Raw genomic sequence first — 24,803 nt, forward strand, 5'->3', positions numbered from 1 at the left:
TTGTAAATGAGTGCTTTTTTATACTCCATGTACTTTTCTATATTGTCATATCATTTTTTAAATGAATTTACTGATAATAATTAGTGTAGTAATTAAAGAAAAATATTAGACGATTAAAAGATTAGAATGCGATGAAGTGAATGTTAGTAACAAGTTATTAATTAATTAATTTTTTAAAATAAGTGTAAATATGCAATATTAATCGACTGAATTTAATACTTTCTATTTTTTTTTCTTAAATAATAATTGCCAACAATTATCGGCAGCTAAATTATAAACTAGTATTTGTGTTTTTCTTTTTTGTTTTTAAAACTGTAATAACAATCAAGTTTATTACTAAAAGGCTGATTTTTATCTTTTTATATTCTTATTAATGCTTTTACAAAGCATTCAACTATTATTATTACTATTTAGAGTGATAAATTAAGGAATGCCTGATGATGATCGCGGTGACTTAAAATTATACAAACACTGCCCAAGTATTTAGTTCAAATGTATTTTATGATTTATTTATATTTTTTAGAATTTAAAAATGCCTTATAAGTTTATATATAAATAAATAAAAGTTAAAAAAATGAAATAAGTAAATAAATGCTATAAATAAAAAGTGTACTTTTTTTTTATTCCTGAGTATTCTTTTGAGGGTTGAAATATAACTAATGAATTTTAAAATGTATCATTAGAATCAACTTACTCAAAAACAACGAAAAATTTGTTTAAATAAATTCAATGATAAATAAAATATAATAAATTACATTGTAATTTATTGTTAGAAAATTTTAATTACAAAAAAATTATTTCAGTTATTATAAAAATGTACCCTCGCATTTTTTGTACCAACTAGTGAGATTGGAAGGTAATTTTTGAAGAGAAGATTGTTTAACAGCAGACCAAACAGCGATGTCAGCAATATTGAATAAACTTTTACTTGAAAACCACTGATTGGCTCCCAGTAATTTGTCCAGAATATTTAAAGTAGTTTGTTTATCTTTTGGTGAGTTTTGGTGCGTCAGTTCATAGGCTAAATCGAGTATCTTGTCAATTTTGAGCGTTTCAGCGACAGATTGAGTCTTCTCGTAACTCTCATTGTCAATTAGTCGCATTAAGTAACGCAGGATATTTGTTTCTCCCAACACTGTCTGGCTATTGAATCCAGAGACAATCAATTGGGTGTCTTGCACTGTAAAAATAAATTATTATGATCTCGAAATTTAATAAAACCTAGATTAAAGAATTACACTGAATTTTAGCAAACACGACAATTTTTTGATTTTTCTTTAAAATAAATTAGTTAAAGAAAATTATTTCTAAAAAATTTCATTTATAACTGCTGAAAACAACTAAGTTAACAAAAAGCTATGTGGTGTATGGACCACATGACAGAATCGTTAATCTTGCGAATAAGCTAAATGGTGAAGTGGAATTCTACGGTGGCACATTCAGTGCATTTATGTCAAATATCAAAAAACAATTGCTCATTTAAGGTAAAGTACCCAGTACTTGAACACTGAGAAAAATGGAACCAGTACTTGAGCAGACTTTTCGAAATGTTATCATACAAAATCCGTGAATTTATTATGAGTACTATGCGCATATTATGATTATTGAATGATACAGTGATTGATTTCTGTAAGTTTTTGCAATTATAAATCAAAACAATTGTATTTTTATTAACTTAGAAGTTGATATGTCGAGAATGGCCGATAGATACTGTTTTTTAAATGAGAAAGGTGACTAAATCGTAAACCGAACAATCAGTAAAAAAACGGTATATCATCATTTTAAGTAAAAAAAAATTGTACCACCCAATGGAATAATCTTTTCTAAATAATACATACTTTTTGCAAAGACATAAACTATAATTTTTACATTAAATATTAGCGTCTAATTATACCGACAAATTTTCAAAGCGGTACCCAGAATTTGAACAAGCTAGAGCCGTATAATTTTAACAGCACTCTAATCTCTAATAGGTTTATAGACTAGTGATCAGTATTGTGATTTGTATTAATTACTGCAAATTAAATAAGTTTTATAGCCAAAAATTAGTGTAGCTAAAAATTATTGAACGTTTTTAATTGAATTTTTTTTATTTATAATTGAAAATTTGCTTTGTTATTCATAAAAAATGTAATTAAAAAATTAAATACAAATATTTCTCATTTTTAAATAAACATATTAAATACTCATAGTATTATTTTTAATATTAATCAATAATATGTTATAATTCTTTAGATATTTCAATGAAACGTTGAAAATTTTTGTGTACCTATTGCCATATATTTTATTAGTTCAACTACTGCTCCCGAAGTGTTCAACTACTGCGGCTAGTCAGAATTGATTGTTCAACTACTACTCCTTTGATATTCTATCTTAAAAACATTATCAAAATATAAATATCCAATTATTTTTGTTATTTTGTGCTTCAATCAATTCAAAGTTGTTTATACTTTCATGAAAATCAATAATTTGAACTAATAATTATCTCTTTATATATTAAAAGTAGGGTCAAATACGTTTTACTTTGAAACCTGTTCAACTACTGGGTACTTTACCTTAATAAATAAATAAATAAATAACTAATTTTTTAGAGCTTCTATAGATGAAATTTTTTACTGAATTTTTTTTGCTATAATCAAATTGTCGAAAAAATTTTAAAAATTATCAGATGTCTCTTAATTTCACTATCATGATTAAAGATTTAAAAAAAAAATTTACCGTCTCTCCATATCACTGATACATCTATCACGCTGTCTTTTTCGCTTAGCTTACTCTTTTCAAACCCTGCTGGAGTTTCAGAAAATATACTACAATGATGATGAGGTGATATCCGCAGGTCAACGTCATCCCAGAGCTTTTTGACAGCTATCAAAGAATAACAAGGTTTTTTTGGATTAACATTTATCACCAAATTTCCTGTAACCGGTGTCTGAAAAATAAATATACCAGCTTAGAATAATTTTAGATGAAAAATTATTTAACTTACCCGATTAGTTCTTTTGGTTTGAGGTGCTTTAGTGTCAGTATTATTTTTAAGAACATTGCACAAATTTAAAACTTGCTCTTTAAGTTCAGCTAATTGAGTTAGAATATTTTCCTGTCTTACTCCCAATGCTTTAACTTCGGCCAACGGAACCTGAAAAAAAAAAAAAAAAAACATAAATTATTACATATTCCAATTATTGGATTAACCATAAAAAATAATAATATTTAAAGAAATTTTGGTTAAACTGGTAAACAAAGTTGACATATTTATATATCGCTCGTATCTCAATTATTATTTTATGTCAGTCGTTCCAGGTAATGATTTATAAAATAACCTCATAATTAATAAGTTTATTTAAGTTTTACTTGTTTTTTTGAATAATCTATATAAATACTTGTACAGGAAATGAAAAATCTGGTGGGGTGTAATGGAAGAGACACATCGATCAAGCCAACAGTGAGAACCATATTCTCTCTATTCGGATCGAATGATTAGTGACCGTTTAAATTTCGGGAAGAGTTCACGCCAACGTCGTCGTTGAACCTAAATATCTTTTGCGGGATTAACAAACATTTACAACGCCATGGATCTACCACGTGTAAGTATTATTACAATAACACTATCACCCTTCATCATCATCACCAATAATAAATCTTAAATCCTTAAAAACGACAATTATTTATACAAATAAGTACCTTTGTAATGTTAACAAATTCATCAGTAACCTCGGAGACAATTGTGCACTTATGTTTCGATGAGTCGCCATCGTCATGAATATTTTTCATCTCATACATGCATAACGATCGTTCAATTACTGTGTTATGATTTATTATTGGTTTCATTTCATACATAATCGTCATTTTTTTGTTATTTACGTTTTATTAAATACTTGTACTAATAATTACCACATATATTTTTATTAACTTTTTTTTTAATTACGGTAATGAATTTTTTTTTAACAGTTTTCGAATTTTTCAATTTTTCACCGCAGCCATATTTTATTTTACATGCGCGAAAACCCCCACTAAGTTTCAATATGGCTGATTATTAGACTTATTGTCAATTGAAATAATTTTTATCACTATTTGACACTAAAAAAATTTTCAAAGTAATTTTTTCATTAATTTATAATTTTTTTTCAATCATTAGAAAATTTTTATTTACTTTCAGACTTTTATTTGACACTTTGACTTTGGAGCTGTCAAAAAAAAATGGCGGATTACTACGTAATTCGAAATTTTTTTAAAATCATTGTTTTTTAATTGATCATTTCAATTATTATTACAATAATTACAGAAAAAAAATTTATTAATATCTCAGAAATTATTTATTTATTATTTTCTTTTAATTATTTAAAAAAAAAAAATTTTTTTAAATCGAGCGGGAAAATTCCGGATGTAAATCATCAAAAATGAGTTAATTTTTTTTTCAACTTCTTAAAATTTATAACAATTGTAATTAATTGAAATAATTATTAAAAAAAATTTTAAATACCTAATTCATAGAAAACATTCAAAATAATAAATAAATGATATATATTTGCAATTATTAAAATAATCCGTCAGGTGGCAGTTTTCTTGATTGAAGGTGGAAAAAAATACATTCGTCAATATTACATGTTAATAACAAACAAATAGGCTCTGAAAAAAGAAATAAATCGTGATTGATTAAAATAAATAGTAATTAATAATAATAGTGTATGAATAAATGTTAAGTGTTATGTTAAAAGTAATAAAAATATTTTAATTGATATTATAAAATAAAGCAGTGGCCTCTTGCGAGGCTTGATGGTAACTAAGGTTAGACTGCGTTCTTTTCGCGGGTTAACAAGACAGTGCTACGCCTTTATTTCATCACAAAATAAATTAAATAACTGTTAATAACAATATCAACAGTGTTACAAAACAATTAAAATTAGGTTGACAGGTAATAAGTCATAATAAAGTGACAGAAATAGGTGATAGGAAGTGTGGTTAGAAAAAAAAAGGTGAACCAGTGTTGGTAAAAAATAATTTTTTTTTTTTTTTCCAGTTGAAACGCCGGTGTCGCCGCCTGGAGTTGCATCTGCGAAAGTACTGGCGACCAAGTAGAAGTCGTCGAAGACGATTGGGCGACGCTTGTGCACTCGAATTGATCGATAAATAAAAATATCACAAGATTGGATGGATTTATCTCAATATTAATAATATCATAGAAAATTATCAATATTTTTTGTTGGATTTAATTGGTAAAATTTTATAAAATTAATTTTATTGACAGTGTATCAGCCGGTAGATTAATTAGACGTATAAAATGGCGGTGTTATAATCAACCAATCAGGAAGGATTTTACAACTGCTGTTGGTGAAACTATATACTAAACTATAGCTCTGAGGGGCCTCAGTAAATGATTGTATATTGAGCTTCCCCCTTACAGCTCAGGTTCCCTCGCGTCCTACCAAACGTTCGCTCGTTAACTTGGTTTTTGTCTCGTCAAGCTACGCTAGCCTAAAGGCCAACCAACCAATACAACACACAAGTGAAATCAAGAGTGCGTTAGTGAGACGTTTTGTTGTTGATTTTTTTTGTTGCGCATCACACACCAACCGGTTGATGATTACTGATAAATAATTATTCAATATTTTAATATAATAATTTTAATATTTTGTTAAATATTAACATTTTCACGGGACACCATGAAAATATTATATTTCATCACGTGACAGACACAAATGTGGAAAAAAATGGCGCTAAGATCAGAGTACAAATATGGGTTACAATTTATTATTATTACAATATCATCAATTGTATTTGTTTACAAACGCGGGATTTCATAAGCCACGTGTTAAGTGACATTTAATATTACTGTGACTTTTTTTTGATTGTATATGGCTTTTTATTTTAATTTAGATTTAAAATTTATTATTTTTATTTGATTTCAAAAAATAAGTGTAATAATAATTACAATATTTCATTAAAGTGAGATTTTAAAATAATTAAAAATGTCGGGACGAGGTACTGGTACCAAAAGACGAGGTCGGCCACCCAAGTCGGTGGTAATGGAGCGTCCGAAAAAATTTCAAATGCAAAACTGTAAAAAACCTAAATATCTACAAAATAAGGGTACGGATACTCCAAGCTCTCAGCCAAGCACGCCGATACCATCACGTGCTAATTCACCGTTGGGCAGTGAGTCGAGCAAACGTAGTACGAGAAGCAGAAAACCACGAGGTGGAAAAGCCAGAAAAGGTGGACACGCTGGTCCATATTCAAGACGCGGCTACAACACTAATGTTGATTACCACGACTCGGAGTATCATTATGGCTCGGACTTCGGAGACGAATCTAGTGAAAAGAGTGAAGTCGAAGACGAGGTACTGGCGAGCGATGTTGAATCCTCGGGATCAATCGAGGAACCAGATCCGTCCAGCGACAGTGATTTTTCATTGTCTGGTTTCAGCAATAACAGCGGTGCCCCGAGGAAGTCTTTGCTCAGCCAACAAAGACCACCTAGTCCTGAGCCACTATGGTTACAAAATCGTGAATTGCCACCACTGGAACTTCCCAAGTCATCAGAAGATTTATTGCTGGCTAATGAATATATCATGCCTTGTTTGTCTATCTACGAAGTCTTGAGACATTTTCGTACGCTCGTACGCTTATCAATGTTTAGGTTTGAAGATTTTTGCGCGGCAATTAATTGTGAAGACCAAACTAATCTTTTAGCGGAGATTCATATCCAGTTGATAAAGGCTCTGTTAAGAGAAGAAGACTCACAGCAGACACATTTTGGTCCTCTGGATCAAAAAGACTCAGTAAATGTAACATTATACTTTGTAGATCCAATGACTTGGCCAGAAGTACTGAGATCTTACGTAGAAAGTGATAAAAATTTTGACCAGTCTGTTTTACAAATTTTACAGACCACTGAATATCCATTTTCATCCATTGACAATCGTATTAAAATATTGCAATTTCTTACAGATCAATTTTTAATAACAAATCCAGTACGGGAAGATTTAATCCACGAAGGTACAATGCATTACGACGACCATTGTCGTGTTTGTCATCGCCTTGGAGATTTACTGTGTTGCGAAACTTGTCCGGCTGTGTTTCATTTGGAGTGTGTTGAACCACCACTGGTTGATGTTCCCACGGAAGACTGGCAATGCAACATGTGTAAGGCACATAAAGTCACTGGTGTTGTTGATTGCATCCCAGACGTCGAGAAAAACGGGCTGCTGTGTCGTCAAGAGCACCTGGGTTTTGATAGACACGGTCGCAAATACTGGTTTTTAGCTCGACGTATTTTTGTTGAGAGTGAAGACGGTAAAGTTTATTACTACAGTTCTCCATTGCAATTTGAAGAGCTGATTAATTCTCTTGATAAAATGGAAATGGAAGTTGCATTATACCGAGAATTGTCAGATTATAAAGATGAAATAATTAAACAAATGGAATTAACTGAGACAATTACTAATCAATATAAAGGGAATAAAAAGTCGTACTTGGAGATGGAAAATGCAGCTATTTTGAGGAAACGAAAGGAGTTGAAGGAAAAAGAAGAAGAAGAAAAAAGAGCTAAAGAACGTGAAGAGTCTGGTGAAGTTGATAAAAAAACTGACGAAACTGAGACGACTGGTGATGCTGGTAAAAATGAACGAAAAGACGAAATTGAAGATGTTAATAGTAATGAGAAAGCCAAGTCTAATCCACCGTCAGAAATGGGCGACGATGAAGAGCCGGATGAAAAAATTGGTAAGGATGGTAAAAAGCACACTATTGTTACAAGATCTAAAACTGGTTCACTTACTCCGCGTACTTTTAACATGGACGATTTAAAAAGACGCACGGGTAATGAATTAGAAAAGAGTTTTAAGGATGATAGTGCTGACAGTGGTCGTTTAACCCGACAAAAAGCTCATCAAATAGCCACTGGTACTCACCTATTCAAACTTGGTATGGATTGTAATTATAAATCTTATGTAAATCAATTTACTACGAATCCAATTGCATTGAATAAGCCACAGAGGAATGAAGAGCGTGATAAAAAACGTCATTTGTCGCATAAATTTTCACTTACTCCAGCGTCGGAATTCAAATGGGTAGGAAGTTTAACGGGTACACGTGCATTGCTGGTAAGTACCATAAGACAAACAATTCTTCAGCTGGAGAGTGCCATTCAAGCACCGTTTATGCACACCAACTGGCCGTTGCTGAAAAAACCATGGACTACAGCTGTGGGCTCGTGCTGCAATCCCCGAGATTTCGCTCGTGCTCTTATTGTACTTCAGGCGTGTATTAAATCCGTTGTATTCGCAAGTGTTTGGCATGATCAATTGGGTCACGTTAAGCTGCAACGAGTTACCGCTTTGGAAAGAGAGGAGAAGAAACGACAGGACAAAAAGGAGAAAAAAGAAAAAGAAGATGAAGAAGAACGTAATAGATTGACGTTTAACTTTGTTAAGTATTCATTAGGACTTAAACACCAAGTTTGGAAGCAAAAAGGTGAAGAGTATCGTGTTCATGGACAATGGGGATGGCTATGGATATCCGCAAGTCGTCGTTACAAATGCGGTGATACCTCTAAATGTGGATTAAAAGGTGGACCGCAAAAAATAATGGTTCAAATTCGTGATGTGAGTGGGCTTAAGATTTTAGCTCTTGATCCACCTACTTACGATTATTTGATGCACGTTCACGGTTTATCGCCCAAGGAAGTCAAACAGGAAGATGTTAAGCCGGACATTAAGGAAGAAGTTGAGTCAGAGGCTGACAAAAAACCCACTGATGATGTTAAGAAAGAAGATATTAAGACTGAAGTCAAGGATGAAAAGGATGTTAAGTCAGAGGATAAAAAATTAAAGGTACCGTTTTTGGAGAATATGAAAATAGAAAAAGTATTTCCTGTTATTGATAAATTTGAAGAGATAGATGTTATGAAAGCTTTGACAACACCAGGAAGATTACATTATCCAAAGGTGGCTAAAAAAACCCGAATCGATGAATTTTTATCACGTCGTGCTCATTTAAAAGTACTGGAAGAGCGGCGTCTTTCGCAAACGGAAAAACACGACGCTAGTTCTGCTGTTAAAACTGAGGATGAAGGCGATAATGATGATAATGAAGAGTCTAATAACACGTCGCTTCAAAGTATCTTAGCTGGTAAAATGCCTAATAAATCTCTCGCACCACCAGTAAGAGAAATGCTTATCACTGTTGCTAAACGTATCCAGCAAGTTAGAAGCCAGTACGCTGCAGCGATGAAGATAGGCAAGGGGAATAGTTGTTATTCTCGGTATTGTAACATGACTGGAGCTGCTGCTAAGACACCTATTACACCTCAAAGTTTGAATTCAACTTGTTACTCGCCTATTTGCTTACAGAAAGCGAGACTCAAGCGTGATCTTGTTAATTTATTACGACGTGCTAACGCACTTAATAATAATCAAACAGCTGGTGGATTGGTAACACTCACATCTTCGGGAGTCAAAAAAATAGAAATTACTCCTACTAAACCAACTAAGGAAGAGAACAAGGATGCCATCAAACGTGATCTTGAATCCGCTGTCGCTTCAGCAACTCACTGTACTGAAGAAGTTCCAGCAACAAATGTTACTGTTGAAAAAGACAGTCCTAAAGCTAAGCGCGTTAAATTGGAAGATGATAACGTTGATGTGGAAAGTACTGATGTTAAATCGGAAAAAGTTGATGGGATTAAATCTGAAGCTAATGAAAAATCTGCCAACAGCAATGCTGGCTCCAAGTTTACCATTGTTAACAAACGTGGTAGAACGGTACAACGTTGTTCTGTTGCTAAGGAACTCAGTGCTGATGGAACTGTTAGAGTTTACTCGGCAGTCAGTACTGAAGGCAAAGTTTACTTGAAAAAAGTTGCTGTTACCAATGCTGAACGTAACAGAAAGAAACGTGCTCCAGTTAAGTATCCACTCTGCTCGACTTTCTGCACCAAGGCTAAGCAAAGGAGTATATTGTTGTTGCCGCAACATGAGCTTAGAAAGTTATCAAGAAATGCTGGTAGAATTCCAACTCAAGGATTCCATGCTCAAGCTAAGGTAAATTTTTTTTTTACATTTTCTAATTTGTGCTTTTAAGTACCCAATAATTGAACACTCATAAAAATGGGACCACTAGATGAATAGACTTTTCGAATTGATGTAATACAAAATTTGTGTATTTATTATGAGTAATATGCGCATGTTATAATTATTCAATGATACAGTAATTTATTTCTGTAAGTTTTTTTTAATTATAAATCAAAACAATTATATTTTTTTAACTTAAAAGTTGACATGTCGAGAATAGCCGATAGATACTATTTTTTTCATGAAAAGGTACTAAATCGTAAGCCGAACAATCAGTAAAAAAACGGTTTATCATCATTTTAAGTAAAAAAAATTTTACCACCCAATGAAATATACTTTTCTAGACAATACATATTTTTTGCAAAGATCTAAACTATAATTTTTATATTAAATTTTAGCGTCTCACTATACCTCCAAATTTTTAAAGCGGTACCCAGAACTTGAACAAGCTGGGGCCGTATAATTTTAACAGCACTCTAACTTCTAATAGGTTTATAGACTAGTGATCAGCATTGTGATTTGTATTAATTACTGCAAATTAAATAAGTTTTATAGCTAAAAATTATTGAACGTTTTTAATTGAATTTTTTTGATTTATAATTGAAAATTTACTTTATCATTCATAAAAAATGTTATTAAAAAATTAAATACAAATATTTCTCATTTTTTAATGAACATATTAAATATTCATAGTATTTTTTTGATATTAATCAATAAAATGTTATAATTCTTTTGATATTTCAATAAAACGTTAAAAATTTTTGGCGTGCCTATTGCCATATATTTTATTAGTTCAACTACTGCTCTCGGAGTGTTCAACTACTGCGGCTTGTCAGAATTGAATGTTCAACTACTACTTCTTTCATAGTCTATCTTAAAAACATTGTCAAAATCTAAATATTCAATTATATTTGTTATTTTGCGCTTTAATAAATTCAAAATTGTTTATATTTTCATTAAAAACTAATTTGAACGAATAATTACATCTTTATATATTAAAAGTAGGGTCAAATACGTTTTACTTAGAAACCTGTTCAACTACTGGGTACTTTACCTTATAATTTTGAAGTTGAAATTAACATTTTATTATTTTACAGGCAAATATGTCAGTGTGGCCGTACCAGTGTCCAAGACCCTTGTTCAAAACCTGCTGGTTGTACCGTACAGTCGGTTTAAAATCACTAGCAGCCGCGGCGCTCCAATTGAGAATACTTTGGGCATGTTTGAGGTGGGACGATATGGTGGCTAAGCCTTTGTCAGCTGACGGAAAACATCAGATAACTACTGACACTGAAATAATGTCACTGGAGATCTTGAAACACCGACACGTAGGACAGTTTATGGATCGAGTACAATATTTACGACGGAAAGTTGTAATTCCTCTGGAACTTCCTAAACAAATTCGCGAAGTTACATCCATACGAAGTGGACTGAGGAAACGTAAGCGTCCAGAGTCACCACAGAGCACTGAACCACAAGTGTCCGAAGAATGGGTCGATGAAGACAAACTTGATTTATGGGAAATAAAGCAATACGGAGACAGGTAAAAATTATTTATTACTACTTTTAATTAATGCACGCTTTGGGATTTATAAACTCATTCCTTTCCACAATTAACAATCTCTAATTGAATAAACTAACACATAAAATGCTTTGGCGTGTCTCTTTTCTATAGGTTAGAAAAGGCTAATGCCCAGATTATTACTAGGAGTCGATCTGGCGGACCTCAGACTGGTATGATGAACCGTGGATCATTGGCGGGCTCGAGTGATCAAGTTAGTGGTAAAGCTACGCCTGAAGAGATTAAAGAAAAAATAGAGCAACAATTAAGGATGCAAAGAGCTGCACATCAACAAAAACGGGCTCTTGAAACTCTTAAAAATCCTTCGAATTCATCGCCGCAGCTTCTTAAAGTTACAACTAATACCAATCAAGGTAAAAATAATTATTTTGTTTCAATAAGTATTTTTAGTAGTCAAATTTTGATAATTATTTACAAATGGGGTCAGTCCATGCTAGCCCGTGTTAATTTTTTTTTTTTTCATTTTTCGTTTTTTTTATGTACTTTAAAAAAAAATATATATATCAAAAACATCAAAAAAAGATAAAATAGAAATTTTATTCAAAAACATGAGAGCCAAAATTTTTTCCAACTTTTGAAGGCAAGAAAGCTATCGAAATCTTTATTTAAAAAATTCTACATCTCAAGTGGCACGAATTTTTTTTCATTAATGTTTTGTAGAATTTAAGTTTGCGATTATTAATTTTTGACTTCTTGTTGAGTAAAATCTACTAAAAAGTGAATATTTTTTTTGGGAGGCTTGAGATATATACATTCAAAAAAATTATAAATGCAAATTTTTTAAAACATTTTTTTTTATCATATTTGATTTGTTATAAAATTCTCAAAATTATCAGATTGAATTGATTTGATACAATATTAATTTTCATTTTTTTTAACGAAATTTCTATCTGATTTTATTGATATATATTTTTTTAAAAATACATAAAAAAATGAACAATTAAAAAAAAAAAGTTGATTATCACAATTTTAACAAATATTCAAAAAAATTTATAAATTTTTTAGAAAACCGTGATACTCACCTTTTTTTACATTGTTCTTTTTTTTATGTACTTTTAAAAAAAAAAATATATCAAAAAAGGATAAAATAGAAATTTTATCCAAAAACATAATAGCCAATTTTTTTCCAACTTTTGAAGGCAAAAAAGCTATTGAAATCTTTATTTTTTTCTTTTCCGACATTTTTTATCATAAATGCGTCGTAAAAACAAGCAGAATAAAAAAAAATTAAAAAATGTTAATTTTTCACCTAGTTATGACCCAAAATAGGGTTGACTCCACTTGTAACTAATTACCAATTAAAATGAATAAATATAATTACTTTCAGTAAAAGAAATGTTTAATAACAATAAATTATATTTTTTTAGATGGTGCAATTAAAGTAGTGTCAAAGGTGGCGATACCAGTGAACCCGAATACTCCTCAAGGGAAATCACAATTGACATCTTTATTAACAACTCCGAATCAACACAAAACAATAACTCGTCGTATCTTCATGACTAAATCCGCGGACGGAACAACACGGATGGTATCTGGTCCTACGAGCATTCTACCTAAGACAACTTCATCACCCGCTGCTTTAAATCAACAGTCACTGATAAAAACGGGTACTCCCGGCACACCCGCTCAACAAGGACAGCAAAAAGTTCAAATTTTACGTGGACCTGACGGTAAATTGCAAGTACGTGGATTGATGCCAGGCCAACAATTAGTTCAAATGCCTGATGGTAAACTCCATGTACTGAATACAACTCCTACAATCGCTGCGTCTACCGTCACAACACCAAACTCAACAACTACGATTGTTGCTTCACCGCAGTCTAATGTCAAAACAGTAACGACTAAGTTGACACCTGCCAAAGGAACTTTAGTGAAAAGTATAGTTCAAAGTCCACAGATACAACCAACAACTCCAGTAACATCGCGGATCAAAACTGTGCCAATGGCTGCAGTTTCTAACGCGACTGGTGTTTTAACACCGCAGAAGAATACAATTATGATGGCTAATTCAGGGCAAATTCAGCTTCAAGGGCAAGTTATCACCACAAGTGGTCAGGTTCTTAATGCGAATCAGATAGTAGTTAATAATGCAAATTTAGCTCAACAATTAGCGAGTGGCAAAGCGCAGCTTGCTACTGTTGGTGGTCACCAAGTTATTATAAGGAGTGCACCCACTGGTAACCAAATTGTTATACCAAATTCAGCAAGTCCAGGAATAATTGTCAAGACGAATGCTATCCAAAAAACTCCGATCGCAGCTCAAACGGTAACTTCGACGGTTGTAAGTCAAACACCAGCAGCACCTACTACACCAGTAACTACTAGGGTCCAAGCTCCTATCAATAATGTAACACCAGCGACACCAGCTGCTACACCAATAGCAGCAACTACTCCGGTAGCAGCAACAACCGCGACAACAACTACTACGCCAACTTCAACTATTCCTGCGGGTACAGAGGCATCATTACTCGCTTCACAGCCGCCTGGTACTGTGATAAAATGCGTAACAGCTCAAGTTATCGGGACGACTCACGGTCCTAGAATAGTTCTCCAAGGTCTCCAGGGTGCAGATTTCACTCCTCAGCAATTGGCGATGGTTCAACAGCAAGTTAAGCAGCAATTAGTTAAAGCTCAAGAAACTACTGGTAAACAAGGTGTTTTAGGGCCTACTAAAATTTATCTTGCTGTTCAACCCGCGACTCAATCAACACCAACGACCGCACAAACAACGACTACAACTGTAGCAAAAACTCCAATAGCAATAAAAACTCCAGTTACTCCCGCGCCTGTTTTGACTCCGGTAAAAACTCCGATACCAGTAACTCATATAAAGGTTGAGAAAAATTTAGATATTCCTAAAATAGCTCCAGCTCCAGCTACAGCTGATAAACCCAAAGTTGTTGTTCAACAAGTCAGCAGGACAAGTGTTTCTGAAGATGAGCCTCAAAGAACTGTTTTGGCTAATGGACAACAACCAACGGCAGTTAAAACAGAAGTTACTGTTAAATCTGAAGAAGATAAAGATACTTTTACAGTAACGGAAGATTTTATTGAACATTCAGTGAGAACAGCTTTGAAGCAGGAGAATTTAAATCCAGAAATAACTGAAAAACTTTTGAAATTTCAACGTTATCGCGAGCGAAGCAAAAAAGATGCTGAAAATTCAGTGTCGAATATACAGCACCAACATACGACACCAGTAGCACGTACACCTTCAAGAAAAAGACCCGCACCTGGTGGTACACCGATAACAGTAGCGGCTGGATCAATTACACCCTCGACAGCACTGAGAGACTCAACGCAGACTAATGAAAAAATTAACGAGTGGTCTGAGACACCACGCAAGAAGATTATTATTAAACAAGAGCCAAAGGAATCTCCCAAGATGGTGTCCAAGCAATTACTCGAGGACAACAGCAGCGTCAACAGCAACGTCATTGGAACTAACAGCACTGGGAATGTCAACGAAGCAGCGGCAGCAGCTCAACGGAACCGGTCGTTGAAGTTGAAAGATTCACAGGAAGCACGGAAGAAGCAGCAGGTACATTCTCGCATGCAAGTTCTACTTTTTCGTCACAAAGAACTTCTCAAAAAGGATATACTGAAAAAACGCGCACTGCTGGAGAAGGAATTACAGATTGACATCCAGAAGGATTTATCAGCGGAATTGACCACCCGGACCAAGGCTGAGCGGCATAAACAGGATGAGGTCAAAGTTGGAAGCGTTAAACGCAAAGCCAACGCACAGGTACCCACTCAGGTCAGTCCAAGTCGCAGCGGGGGTAAATCGAAAAAGCATCGTGCTCCAAGTCATCATCATCATACACCACCCGGTGGATCATCATCGACGCCGAATCGTCTGAAAAAAGAGAAACTTTATTGCTTATGTAGAACACCTTACGATGAAACTAAATTCTACGTTGGGTGTGATCTATGTAATAATTGGTTCCATGGTGAATGCGTTGGTATCACTGAAGAGATGAGTAAATCACTTTCAGAATTTGTTTGTACTGAGTGTCGACACGCTAGAGATACACAAGAGCTGTATTGTCTTTGCAAGCAGCCTTATGATGAATCTCAGTAAGTCTTTTTATTTACTTGACTCTATTTTTAATATTAATTTTAAGTTTTATTTTATTTATTTATTATTGTATCTTAGCTGATTTTTTTAATGTATTCTTTTTTTATTTTTTTTTATTTTGTATTAATTTTTGTACGACAATTATTGTATTGATTTTTTATTTGAATTGTAAAGTAACTTACTGTATTATTTTAAGATTCTACATTTGTTGTGATAAATGTCAAGACTGGTTCCACGGTCGTTGTGTTGGAATATTACAGTCTGAAGCTGATAATATTGATGAATATGTTTGCCCTAATTGCCAAAAAAATTCGTCAGTTAATTTTGCAAATATGAAAAACCTTGATAATAAAGATTTTGATTTATTGAAGAAATTAATTAAGCAAATGCAGGTGTGTATCAATTAAGGAATTTTTTACATTTCAATAAAATTTATAATTAAAAAAAAAAAAAATATGTATTATTCATTCATTTATAAATTAATTACAGGCCCATAAAAGTGCATGGCCGTTTATGGAACCCGTAGATCCAACTGAAGCGCCGGATTATTATAAAATAATAAAAGAACCTATGGGTAAATAATAGTTGATTTATTTAAAAATTAAAAAAATTTTTTTCTTATTATTTAAAATTAATGTTATACATTTATATCGACAGATCTTCAAACGATTGAATTCAGGATAAACAGCAGATCATACAAGAAACTAAGTGAATTTATCGGTGATATGACGAAAATATTTGACAATTGTCGTTACTACAATCAAAAAGAGTCGCAATTCTTTAAGTGTGCCGAGTCGCTGGAAACATTTTTCGTCCATAAAATAAAGAGTTTACGGGAAAAATTTTCTGAAGGAAAATAAATACAACAGTTTTCAATATAAATAAACACTACAGTGATTTTTAAAATAATTTCTTGAATAAATTTAGAAATGAAACTTTTAAATATTTAAATTTAAAATAAATGAATTATTTTTATTTATTAGAGTCGTGTGAATGTTTAAAAAAAATATATTATTAATTAATATTTTTTAGTGTAAATTAATATTAATCCCAACGATGTAAAGAAAATTTAACAAGAGATCAAGTAATCTCCAATATTCACGCGGCGCTAAAACAAATTAACATATTTGTAATATCACATTATATTTTTTTGTTCATTGAAATTAATAGAATTATAATACATAATAATAAAAAAAAAGTAATTTAATAATAGTGTCTATAAAAAAATTTTTCTAAATCATGATCATAATTTTTAGAATTGACGATTAACAGCGTGATCATGTTAATGATATTAAAAAAAAAAAAAGAAGTACATATAAAATAATAGCTAACATCGTACACAAATTTTCGTGCCCTCTATTATAGTATAAATTATTATATTGAAGCAAGTAAAAATAATAATGAAATAATTAGAGCGTGCATAATAAATTGTACAAATTTATTTATTATGCTCATAAATAATTAATTCATTGAGATTGTTTTAATCACATAAATTTTCTATGCAATTGTTTATAAATGATAATATGTTAGATTGTAAGATGTCTACGAAACGATAAATTTAATATTAATAAATAATTATAATGATTTAATTAATTAAAAAATCACTTTGTAAATAATAATAATAATAATAATTTCAAGTAATAACAGATGTTTAAGCATCTTAAAAATTTTTTTGAAAACTTTTATTACAAAATTAATATTTATAAATAAATAAACAATTGCAGACAGCGATTTATGCAAAACAATAATTATTTACATCACTTGAATTATTGTATTTTCATTTTTTTAATGAAATTGATTGCTTTTTTAAAAATGTAAAAATTATATCATCGTTTTGCTTAAAACAATTTTATAATTGGATATTTTTCTTTATTATTATTATCTCGGTATTTTGTTGAAAAAAATAAAGTTATAAACAAAATAAGGACTACGCAAAATTGTAAAAAAATATTGTGTTAATTAAGGTAATAATTATAATAATAATTAATGATAATAATAATAATAATTAACGAATGAGCGATGTACAGTATTTTTAATTCATGTTCTAGGGTAATGCCTGGCGAACAAATTTTTTTAAACAATAATAACGATAATTAATAATAAAGAAGAATAATTAATAAACTCAATTAAATCTGCGATAATATTAAGAAAAAAAATATTGAATTATTCATTTTCAAAATTAATAAATAACTATAGTTTTTTATGTATAAGTTAGAGTTAATTATAAGTGCTATATATATTTTTTCTTAATTATCAACAGTGTAAATGTTTTTAGTTTTAAAATTAATTTAGTTATTAAGTATGCTAAATCTCACACAGGGACACGATTTAACAAATTTACCTATTGTGACGTACACACGTGCACACAATGTTAAATAAAAAAAATGATTTAATAAAAAAAAAACCAAGATTAATCTCTAATTTATATTTATAATAACAATTACATCAAATTAGTGCCAGTACATAATTTTAAGTTTTATTTTAATTGTAGTCTGCGCTTTTTTAAAGCTGATTCGTGATAATCGAAAAACAACTTTAATTATTAAAATCATGTAAAAATGTTCAGTAAAAAAAGCTCTTATACTACATAGATTATAATAAATATATTTGTATTAATTTTAATTCATTTTTTATTGTTTCAACTGCACAATATACTAAATTATTTTATTTTATAATTTAATTTTTAAAAATATTTAAAATCTCCTAAATAATAATTTATTAATTTTTGTAAAAATTTATGATACTGAAATCAGCATGAAAATTAATTTAACAGATACTTGATAATTTTAATAATTTTTTTGAACAAATAAATTATGGCAAAAAAAATGAGAAAAGAAAATTGACATCTAGAGAATTGAATAAATAAAAAATGTAATTTTTTTTAAATAATTTTTTAGAACACATTTGTTTGTTAAAGAAAATTAAAATATTGTAGTGACAGCTAAATTTAATGAAAATTAAAGTTGCAGATATTTAATAAATTTTAGAATTTTTTTAAGAAATAAATTAATGCAAAAAAAAATTGATATGCAGAAATTTTAAAAAATTAAAAATGCAATTTTTAAAATTAATTTTTTGGAAGAAATTTTTTTGATTATTATTTGTAAATAATTATTATGAAAAACCTATTTTTAAAAATTGACACTTTTAATTTTTTAAAATTTCTACATGTCCAATTTTTTTTCGTAATAATTTATTTGCAATAAAAATCTAAAAAATTTTTAGATGTCTGTTAAATTCAGTATCATAAAAATTTTATACTATTAATTTTAAATTTTAATTTTAGTGAAAGTTTGATTCATTATTTACTTTATTTTAAGCCTTGAAGAGAAAAGAGTAAATCCAGTATAGTAAGATAAAATAATACTGAATTTAATTAAATTAAAAAAATTAAGATTTTTATAACAATTTAATTATAATGAAAAAAATTCATGTAGAATTTTAAAAAAATTTTAAGTGCGAATTTTTTTTAAATATTCTTTTTTATAATAATAAGATGTCTGCTAATTTCAGTATCATGAGATAAAAAGAGTTTTGGATGATATATTGAACGAAAGATGGGCGACTGGAGTATGCGTAGTATCGAAAAATTTTTTCGTATCATCATGTATAACACCCGTTATATATTTAGAAGACGCATTAGTACCGTACTAACTCTTGTAAGCGCTGCGTCAAAGAAGAAACATTCACCCGTAAGTGTTACCGTTTTTAATTCACTCTATTTGTAACTTAACTTATAATATTTATTATCAAATTATTCTCTAGTAATTATTTAAATAATTATTTTGAAATTTTTCAGTTAAAAAATGATGAGCAAGACTTGCATCCTTCGAGGCAAATCGATCGTTACGAAGGCTGGGATAAAAGGTATCCTTTACTATATTTCACGCGTTAAAAAAATTTAAATAACTTGCGTAATAAATATTATTTAATTATTTTGATAATTTTATGCACTTGTGATAATTGAATCTTTGGAACAATAGAATTATTTGTTATCTTATCATTAAAAATATGACCTTACACAGACAGGTATCAATATTGTGTTTAACGTTGACATTTATCCAATAACTAATCCAATTAATAATCCATTTTTTTTTTAATTTCCTGCAAAGAGTAAATAAAACTATTGAATTTAAATGAGAAGAAATTGGGTATTGGAATAGATGATTGTTGTACCCACTTGAGTTTAAGTGGGATAAATTAAAGTAAATCGACCTTACTATTAGCTCGCTTGTACCTTGTTTAGTTTAACTATTTTATAATAATTTACTTTTATTACTTTCAATTATCTGAAATATATATACCGCAGTAAGTTATTATGTTGTAACGACGCAGGAGACAGAAATACATGGAGAAGATGTTTGACAACTGCAGCGTGTGTTGAGCCCAAGGGTCCGAGTGTCAAAACTGAAATTCCTGGACCCGCTTCTCGACAGTTGTTTGATGAACTCAATAAATTTCAGGTATTAAAACAGCAGAAAAAAATTAAGTTATAAAAACAATTTTTGATCATTTCTATAATATGAAATTCAAAATTTTTTGGTTTTATTTAGGAAAATTAATTAGTAAAATTTGTCGATTTTTGTCATTAGAAAAAAATCAAGTTATCAAAACATTAAATGTTTGATAATTTAATTTTTACAATGTGAAATTGAAGAATTTTTGATTTTATTTAAGAAAATAAATCAATAATAAAAAATATTTCTTAAAAATATCATTCATTGTTTTTTTAAATTTCTACATGTGGAATTAAAAAATAGATTTTTATATTTTTTTTATTATTCTTATTTTTACTTGTATATAATGGGCGTATAGATTTTTATGATTTTTTTGTGAAAAAAATTAAAAAAAATTTGTCAGATTGTTGATTTTAGTTCTGAAAAAAAAAAAAAAAATTGAGTTATTAAAACAATCAATTTTTAGTAATTTCTACAATATGAAATTTAAGATTTTTTTATTTTAATTAAGAACATAAATCAGTAATAAAAAATATTAAAAAAAAATCTCATTCATTATTTTTTTCAATTTCTATGTGGAATTAAAAAATAGATTTTTATAATTTTTTTTGTAAAAAAAAATTTTTAAATTTGTCAAACTTGATTTTAGATCTCAGAGAAAAATTGAGTTATTAAAACAATTGATTTTTGGTCATTTCTATAATATGAAATTCAAAATTTTTTGGTTTTATTTAGGAAAATTAATTAGTACTAGAAAATATTTTTTCAAAATTATATTCAGAGTATTTTAGAATAAAACTTGCGAAATTTGTCGATTTTTGTCATTAAAAAACAATCAAGTTATCAAAACATTAAATGTTTGATAATTTAATTTTTACAATGTGAAATTGAAAATTTTTTGATTTTATTTAAGAAAATAAATCAATAATAAAGAATATTTTAAAAAAAATCTCATTCATTGTTTTTTGAAATTTCTATATGTGGAATTAAAAAATAGATTTTTATAATTTTTTTGAGAAAAAAATTTAAAAAATTTGTCACTGTTGATTTTAATTATCAGAAAAAATCAAGTTATCAAAACAATATATTTTTTATTTTTAGTAAAATAATCCGGACTAAAAAAAAACTACGTGAATATTTTTTTACAATAAATCTGTCTATTATTTTCAATATTATTAAAAAAATATTATCAAATATCAAACTTAAGAAAATGTTTCTTAATTCCCAGCAAGCAGCAACAGTCCAACTGTTTGCAGACTATGACAAATCATCAGGGAATTACATGGTAGACGTTGACGGGAATACACTATTGGACGTCTACATGCAAATATCATCAGTACCCCTGGGCTACAACCACCCGGCAATGCTGGAAGCTCTTTCGGATCCTCATAACCAAGTGCGTAAAATTATCGATTTAAATGATCGATTATTACCATAAATATCACAAAACCTCTTTTTTCTAGAGAGCAATCGTCAACAGACCAGCTCTAGGTGTCTATCCGGGTGCTGATTGGCCGAAAAAACTCAAGGATGTGCTACTTAGGCCTGGAGTAATACTTTTTTTTTTTTAAATATTTAAATAATTGTGGTCAATGATATTAATTATATTTTTAATATGCATCAGGTCGCTCCCAAAGGCCTTGGAAATATTACAACTATGATGTGCGGCTCGTGTTCCAATGAAAATGCATTTAAAAATATATTTATGTGGTACGCTGAGAAAAATCGAGGTGGCAAACCTTTTACCAAAGAAGAAATGGAATCTTGTATGGTGAATCAAATCCCTGGCTCGCCAAAATACTCAATTATGTCATTCCAAGGTATTGTAGATGACTAACTATTGTTTAAAATATTATGTTACTTATTTTAATTGTTTTTGTTCATTATTAAGGAGCATTCCATGGGAGAACTCTCGGTTGTTTGTCTACAACACACAGTAAATATATTCATAAACTTGATGTACCTGCTTTTGACTGGCCAATTGCTAGCTTTCCTCATTATAAATACCCGTTGGAAGATAATGTTAGCCAGAATGCTGCTGAAGATAAACGCTGTCTTGCTGAGGTATGTATTCATTTTTTATTTTAATTGAAGGTAAAAAATTCCAGTTATTGAAATTGGCCTAGTGATTGACACTTGCAATTTTATTTTAATTAAAAAAAAACAAATAAACTCTATAGTGTTGAAGCAAGTAAAATTTACTTGAGTAAAGAAAAATTTCTTAGTTTAAAAATTCTTCTACTCAAATCAAGAAGATAAAATTCTTTAAAACTATTTAAAAAAAAATTAACTCTAATAAATAAATAAATATAATTTTTGAATTATAAATTTTAAAATAATTTATTTTTTGAGAACATTTTATTTTTTTTTTATTAGAATAAAATTGAAAGTGTCAAACAACTAGCCCAGTGTCAATAACTGGGTCTTTTACCTTATATAATTAAGAGAATAAAAAAAATTTTATCTCCAGAGTATTTATATGATAAAATTAATTTTTTAAAATTAAATTTAGTATCATTTGAAAGGTTCTGATCTGAATTAGTGCCTTTTTAATGTTTCATAAGCTTTTCAGCAATAGTTAATCTATTGTGATAAGTTTTCGAAGTAGGTACATAAATAGATTCGAATTTTGCGATAAACGTCAATTGTTTATTTATTTTGTTTTGTACATGTAAATGTGGTGATCTGTTAAAAATTAAATTTTTAATTGAAAAGCTTTAAATAAAATTTTTAATTAAAAAATTTTGAATAAAATTTTTAATTAGAAATTTAAGAAAGCTTTTAATTAAAAAATTTAAAATTGGAATAGATTAGAATTTCACGATAAAAAAAATTTGTTTATTTATTTATTTTGTTTTGTACAAGTCAATGGGGTGATAAGTCAAAAAATTAATCTATATAATTAAGAGACTAAGAAAAATTTTGTAACGGGTATATCTTTATCGTGAATTGGGTTTGATTTTTTTTATCGATAGTCATTTATATGATTTAAATAATTGAGAGAGTAAGGAAAATTTTGTGACGAGCATATTATTATTTAGAAAGGAATTTTTATAGCTAAATTAGGTATCATTAGAAAGATCTTGATAAGAATTTGTGCCTTTTTACGGTTTTATATATTTTTCAGTAATAGTTAATTTTTTATGTTAAGTTTTTGGAGGAGTTTTGAATAGTTTGTTGGTTCTATAAATTTGTTCCGTCACATTTGTTCATTAAATTGTTTGTAATTGATCCTAAAATAGCATTATTATTTTTGAAATTTATTTCAAAAATACCTAAACTATGTATAGAGTGATTAGAAATATCAAAAAATCATTAAGCTCAAATTTTCTTTTTCATAATCTGTAAATCTCGGCAGTCGCATAGTTACTGCAGGTTGCTAGTTAATAATATTTAAATTTATAGATTTTGGTTTTAAGATCAAAGTTTAAAAATTATTATTATTAATATATTTTCAGGTTGAAGATTTAATAGTTAAATTTGACAAAGAAAAAAATGTACCAGTTGCTGGAATAATAATTGAACCAATACAAGCAGAAGGTGGTGACAATCATGCTTCACCCGAATTCTTCCAACAATTACAAAAAGTAACTAAAAAATACGAAATCGCATTATTAATTGATGAAGTACAGACCGGTGGTGGTCCAACTGGTAAAATGTGGTGTCATGAACATTTCAATCTTCCATCTCCACCAGATGCTGTTACTTTCAGTAAAAAAATGCAATTAGGTGGTTATTATCATACTACTGAATTGAGGTAAATATACATACTTATCTATAACAAGCATTAAAACTCATAAATATAATAAATAATTAGTACTTAAAGATATTGGATCGTCATTGAGATAACAAAAATCTACTTTTTAGACCCAATCAAGGATACAGAGTCTTCAATACATGGATGGGTGACCCCAGCAAATTAATAATGTTGGAAGCTATAGTAAATATTATCCAAAGAGATAATTTATTGGGGAAAGTTTCAAAAGTTGGGGATTACACTCTAGATAATCTCAAAAAAATCGAGAAAGAATTTTCGACGGTAATTAATTCATCTAGAGGTAGAGGTACTTTTATTGCTTTCAACGGAGCTACGCCTCAAATACGTGATCAGATTGTCAAGAAGCTTTTGGCTAAAGGTAAAATTTTAAATGATATTTTAATAATCTCAGATTGTTTATTAATTAATCATTATTTATTTTCTAGGCATCCAAGCTGGTGGATGTGGCGCAAATGCAGTTAGATTAAGACCAGCTTTGACATTTGATCGCCTACACGCTGACATCTTTTTGGATGCATTGCGTAAAGTTCTCAAAGAATAAACTAATCAAAATTATTAAACGTATAAAAATCTACAGTCTTCCAAAAAAAGAATTATTAAAAAATTTATCACTTAAAATTTAAATAACTTTTTAATATTTTTGTATATAAAATTTACTTTATCTGTGTTTCGTTCTTTGAAAAAATATTTTGTGGGTTCAAAGTATATTGACAATATTTGTCCGTGACTTCTAATTATTTAAAATATTTATTAGTTGTAAGAAATATCTGTCTTCCATTTATTGTTGAATTTTAAAAATTTAAAAGAAAAATAAATGAAGTAAGGTAAAAGCCCC

The 24,803-nt window shown here is 29.5% G+C and overlaps 3 protein-coding genes across 5 annotated transcripts; 2 read left to right on the forward strand and 1 right to left on the reverse strand.

Annotated features, from left to right (window-relative positions):
* Window positions 1-747: 747 nt before the first annotated feature.
* Window positions 748-4,078, reverse strand: LOC123265871 (probable aminoacyl tRNA synthase complex-interacting multifunctional protein 2). Its single transcript, XM_044729835.1, has 4 exons — window positions 3,682-4,078; window positions 2,987-3,136; window positions 2,719-2,929; window positions 748-1,180 (listed from the first exon to the last, which is right to left on the reverse strand). The coding sequence occupies exons 1-4, from the start codon at window positions 3,844-3,846 to the stop codon at window positions 807-809; spliced, it is 900 nt and encodes a 299-aa protein (XP_044585770.1). The 5' UTR covers window positions 3,847-4,078; the 3' UTR covers window positions 748-806.
* Window positions 3,392-16,634, forward strand: LOC123265852 (nucleosome-remodeling factor subunit NURF301). 3 transcript variants are annotated; one of them, XM_044729788.1, is made up of 8 exons: window positions 3,392-3,584; window positions 5,018-10,040; window positions 11,168-11,613; window positions 11,746-12,005; window positions 13,020-15,732; window positions 15,930-16,125; window positions 16,223-16,307; window positions 16,391-16,634. In XM_044729788.1, exons 2-8 carry the CDS (start codon window positions 5,967-5,969, stop codon window positions 16,591-16,593), a joined length of 7,977 nt encoding a protein of 2,658 aa, XP_044585723.1. In that variant the 5' UTR covers window positions 3,392-3,584; window positions 5,018-5,966; the 3' UTR covers window positions 16,594-16,634. The 3 variants fall into 3 exon arrangements, with proteins under 3 accessions (XP_044585723.1, XP_044585725.1, XP_044585724.1); XM_044729790.1 differs by having other exon boundaries at window positions 11,779-12,005; XM_044729789.1 differs by lacking the exon at window positions 3,392-3,584 and adding an exon at window positions 4,781-4,912.
* Window positions 16,635-19,281: 2,647 nt separating this feature from the next.
* Window positions 19,282-24,558, forward strand: LOC123265860 (4-aminobutyrate aminotransferase, mitochondrial). Its single transcript, XM_044729805.1, has 10 exons — window positions 19,282-19,425; window positions 19,533-19,600; window positions 20,069-20,196; window positions 21,419-21,586; window positions 21,654-21,740; window positions 21,815-22,010; window positions 22,082-22,254; window positions 23,649-23,947; window positions 24,058-24,326; window positions 24,394-24,558. The coding sequence occupies exons 2-10, from the start codon at window positions 19,540-19,542 to the stop codon at window positions 24,507-24,509; spliced, it is 1,497 nt and encodes a 498-aa protein (XP_044585740.1). The 5' UTR covers window positions 19,282-19,425; window positions 19,533-19,539; the 3' UTR covers window positions 24,510-24,558.
* The last annotated feature ends 245 nt before the right edge of the window (window positions 24,559-24,803 follow it).

This window comes from Cotesia glomerata, linkage group LG5 (genome assembly GCF_020080835.1).
Source record: "Cotesia glomerata isolate CgM1 linkage group LG5, MPM_Cglom_v2.3, whole genome shotgun sequence".
Classification (NCBI taxonomy): domain Eukaryota; kingdom Metazoa; phylum Arthropoda; class Insecta; order Hymenoptera; family Braconidae; genus Cotesia; species Cotesia glomerata.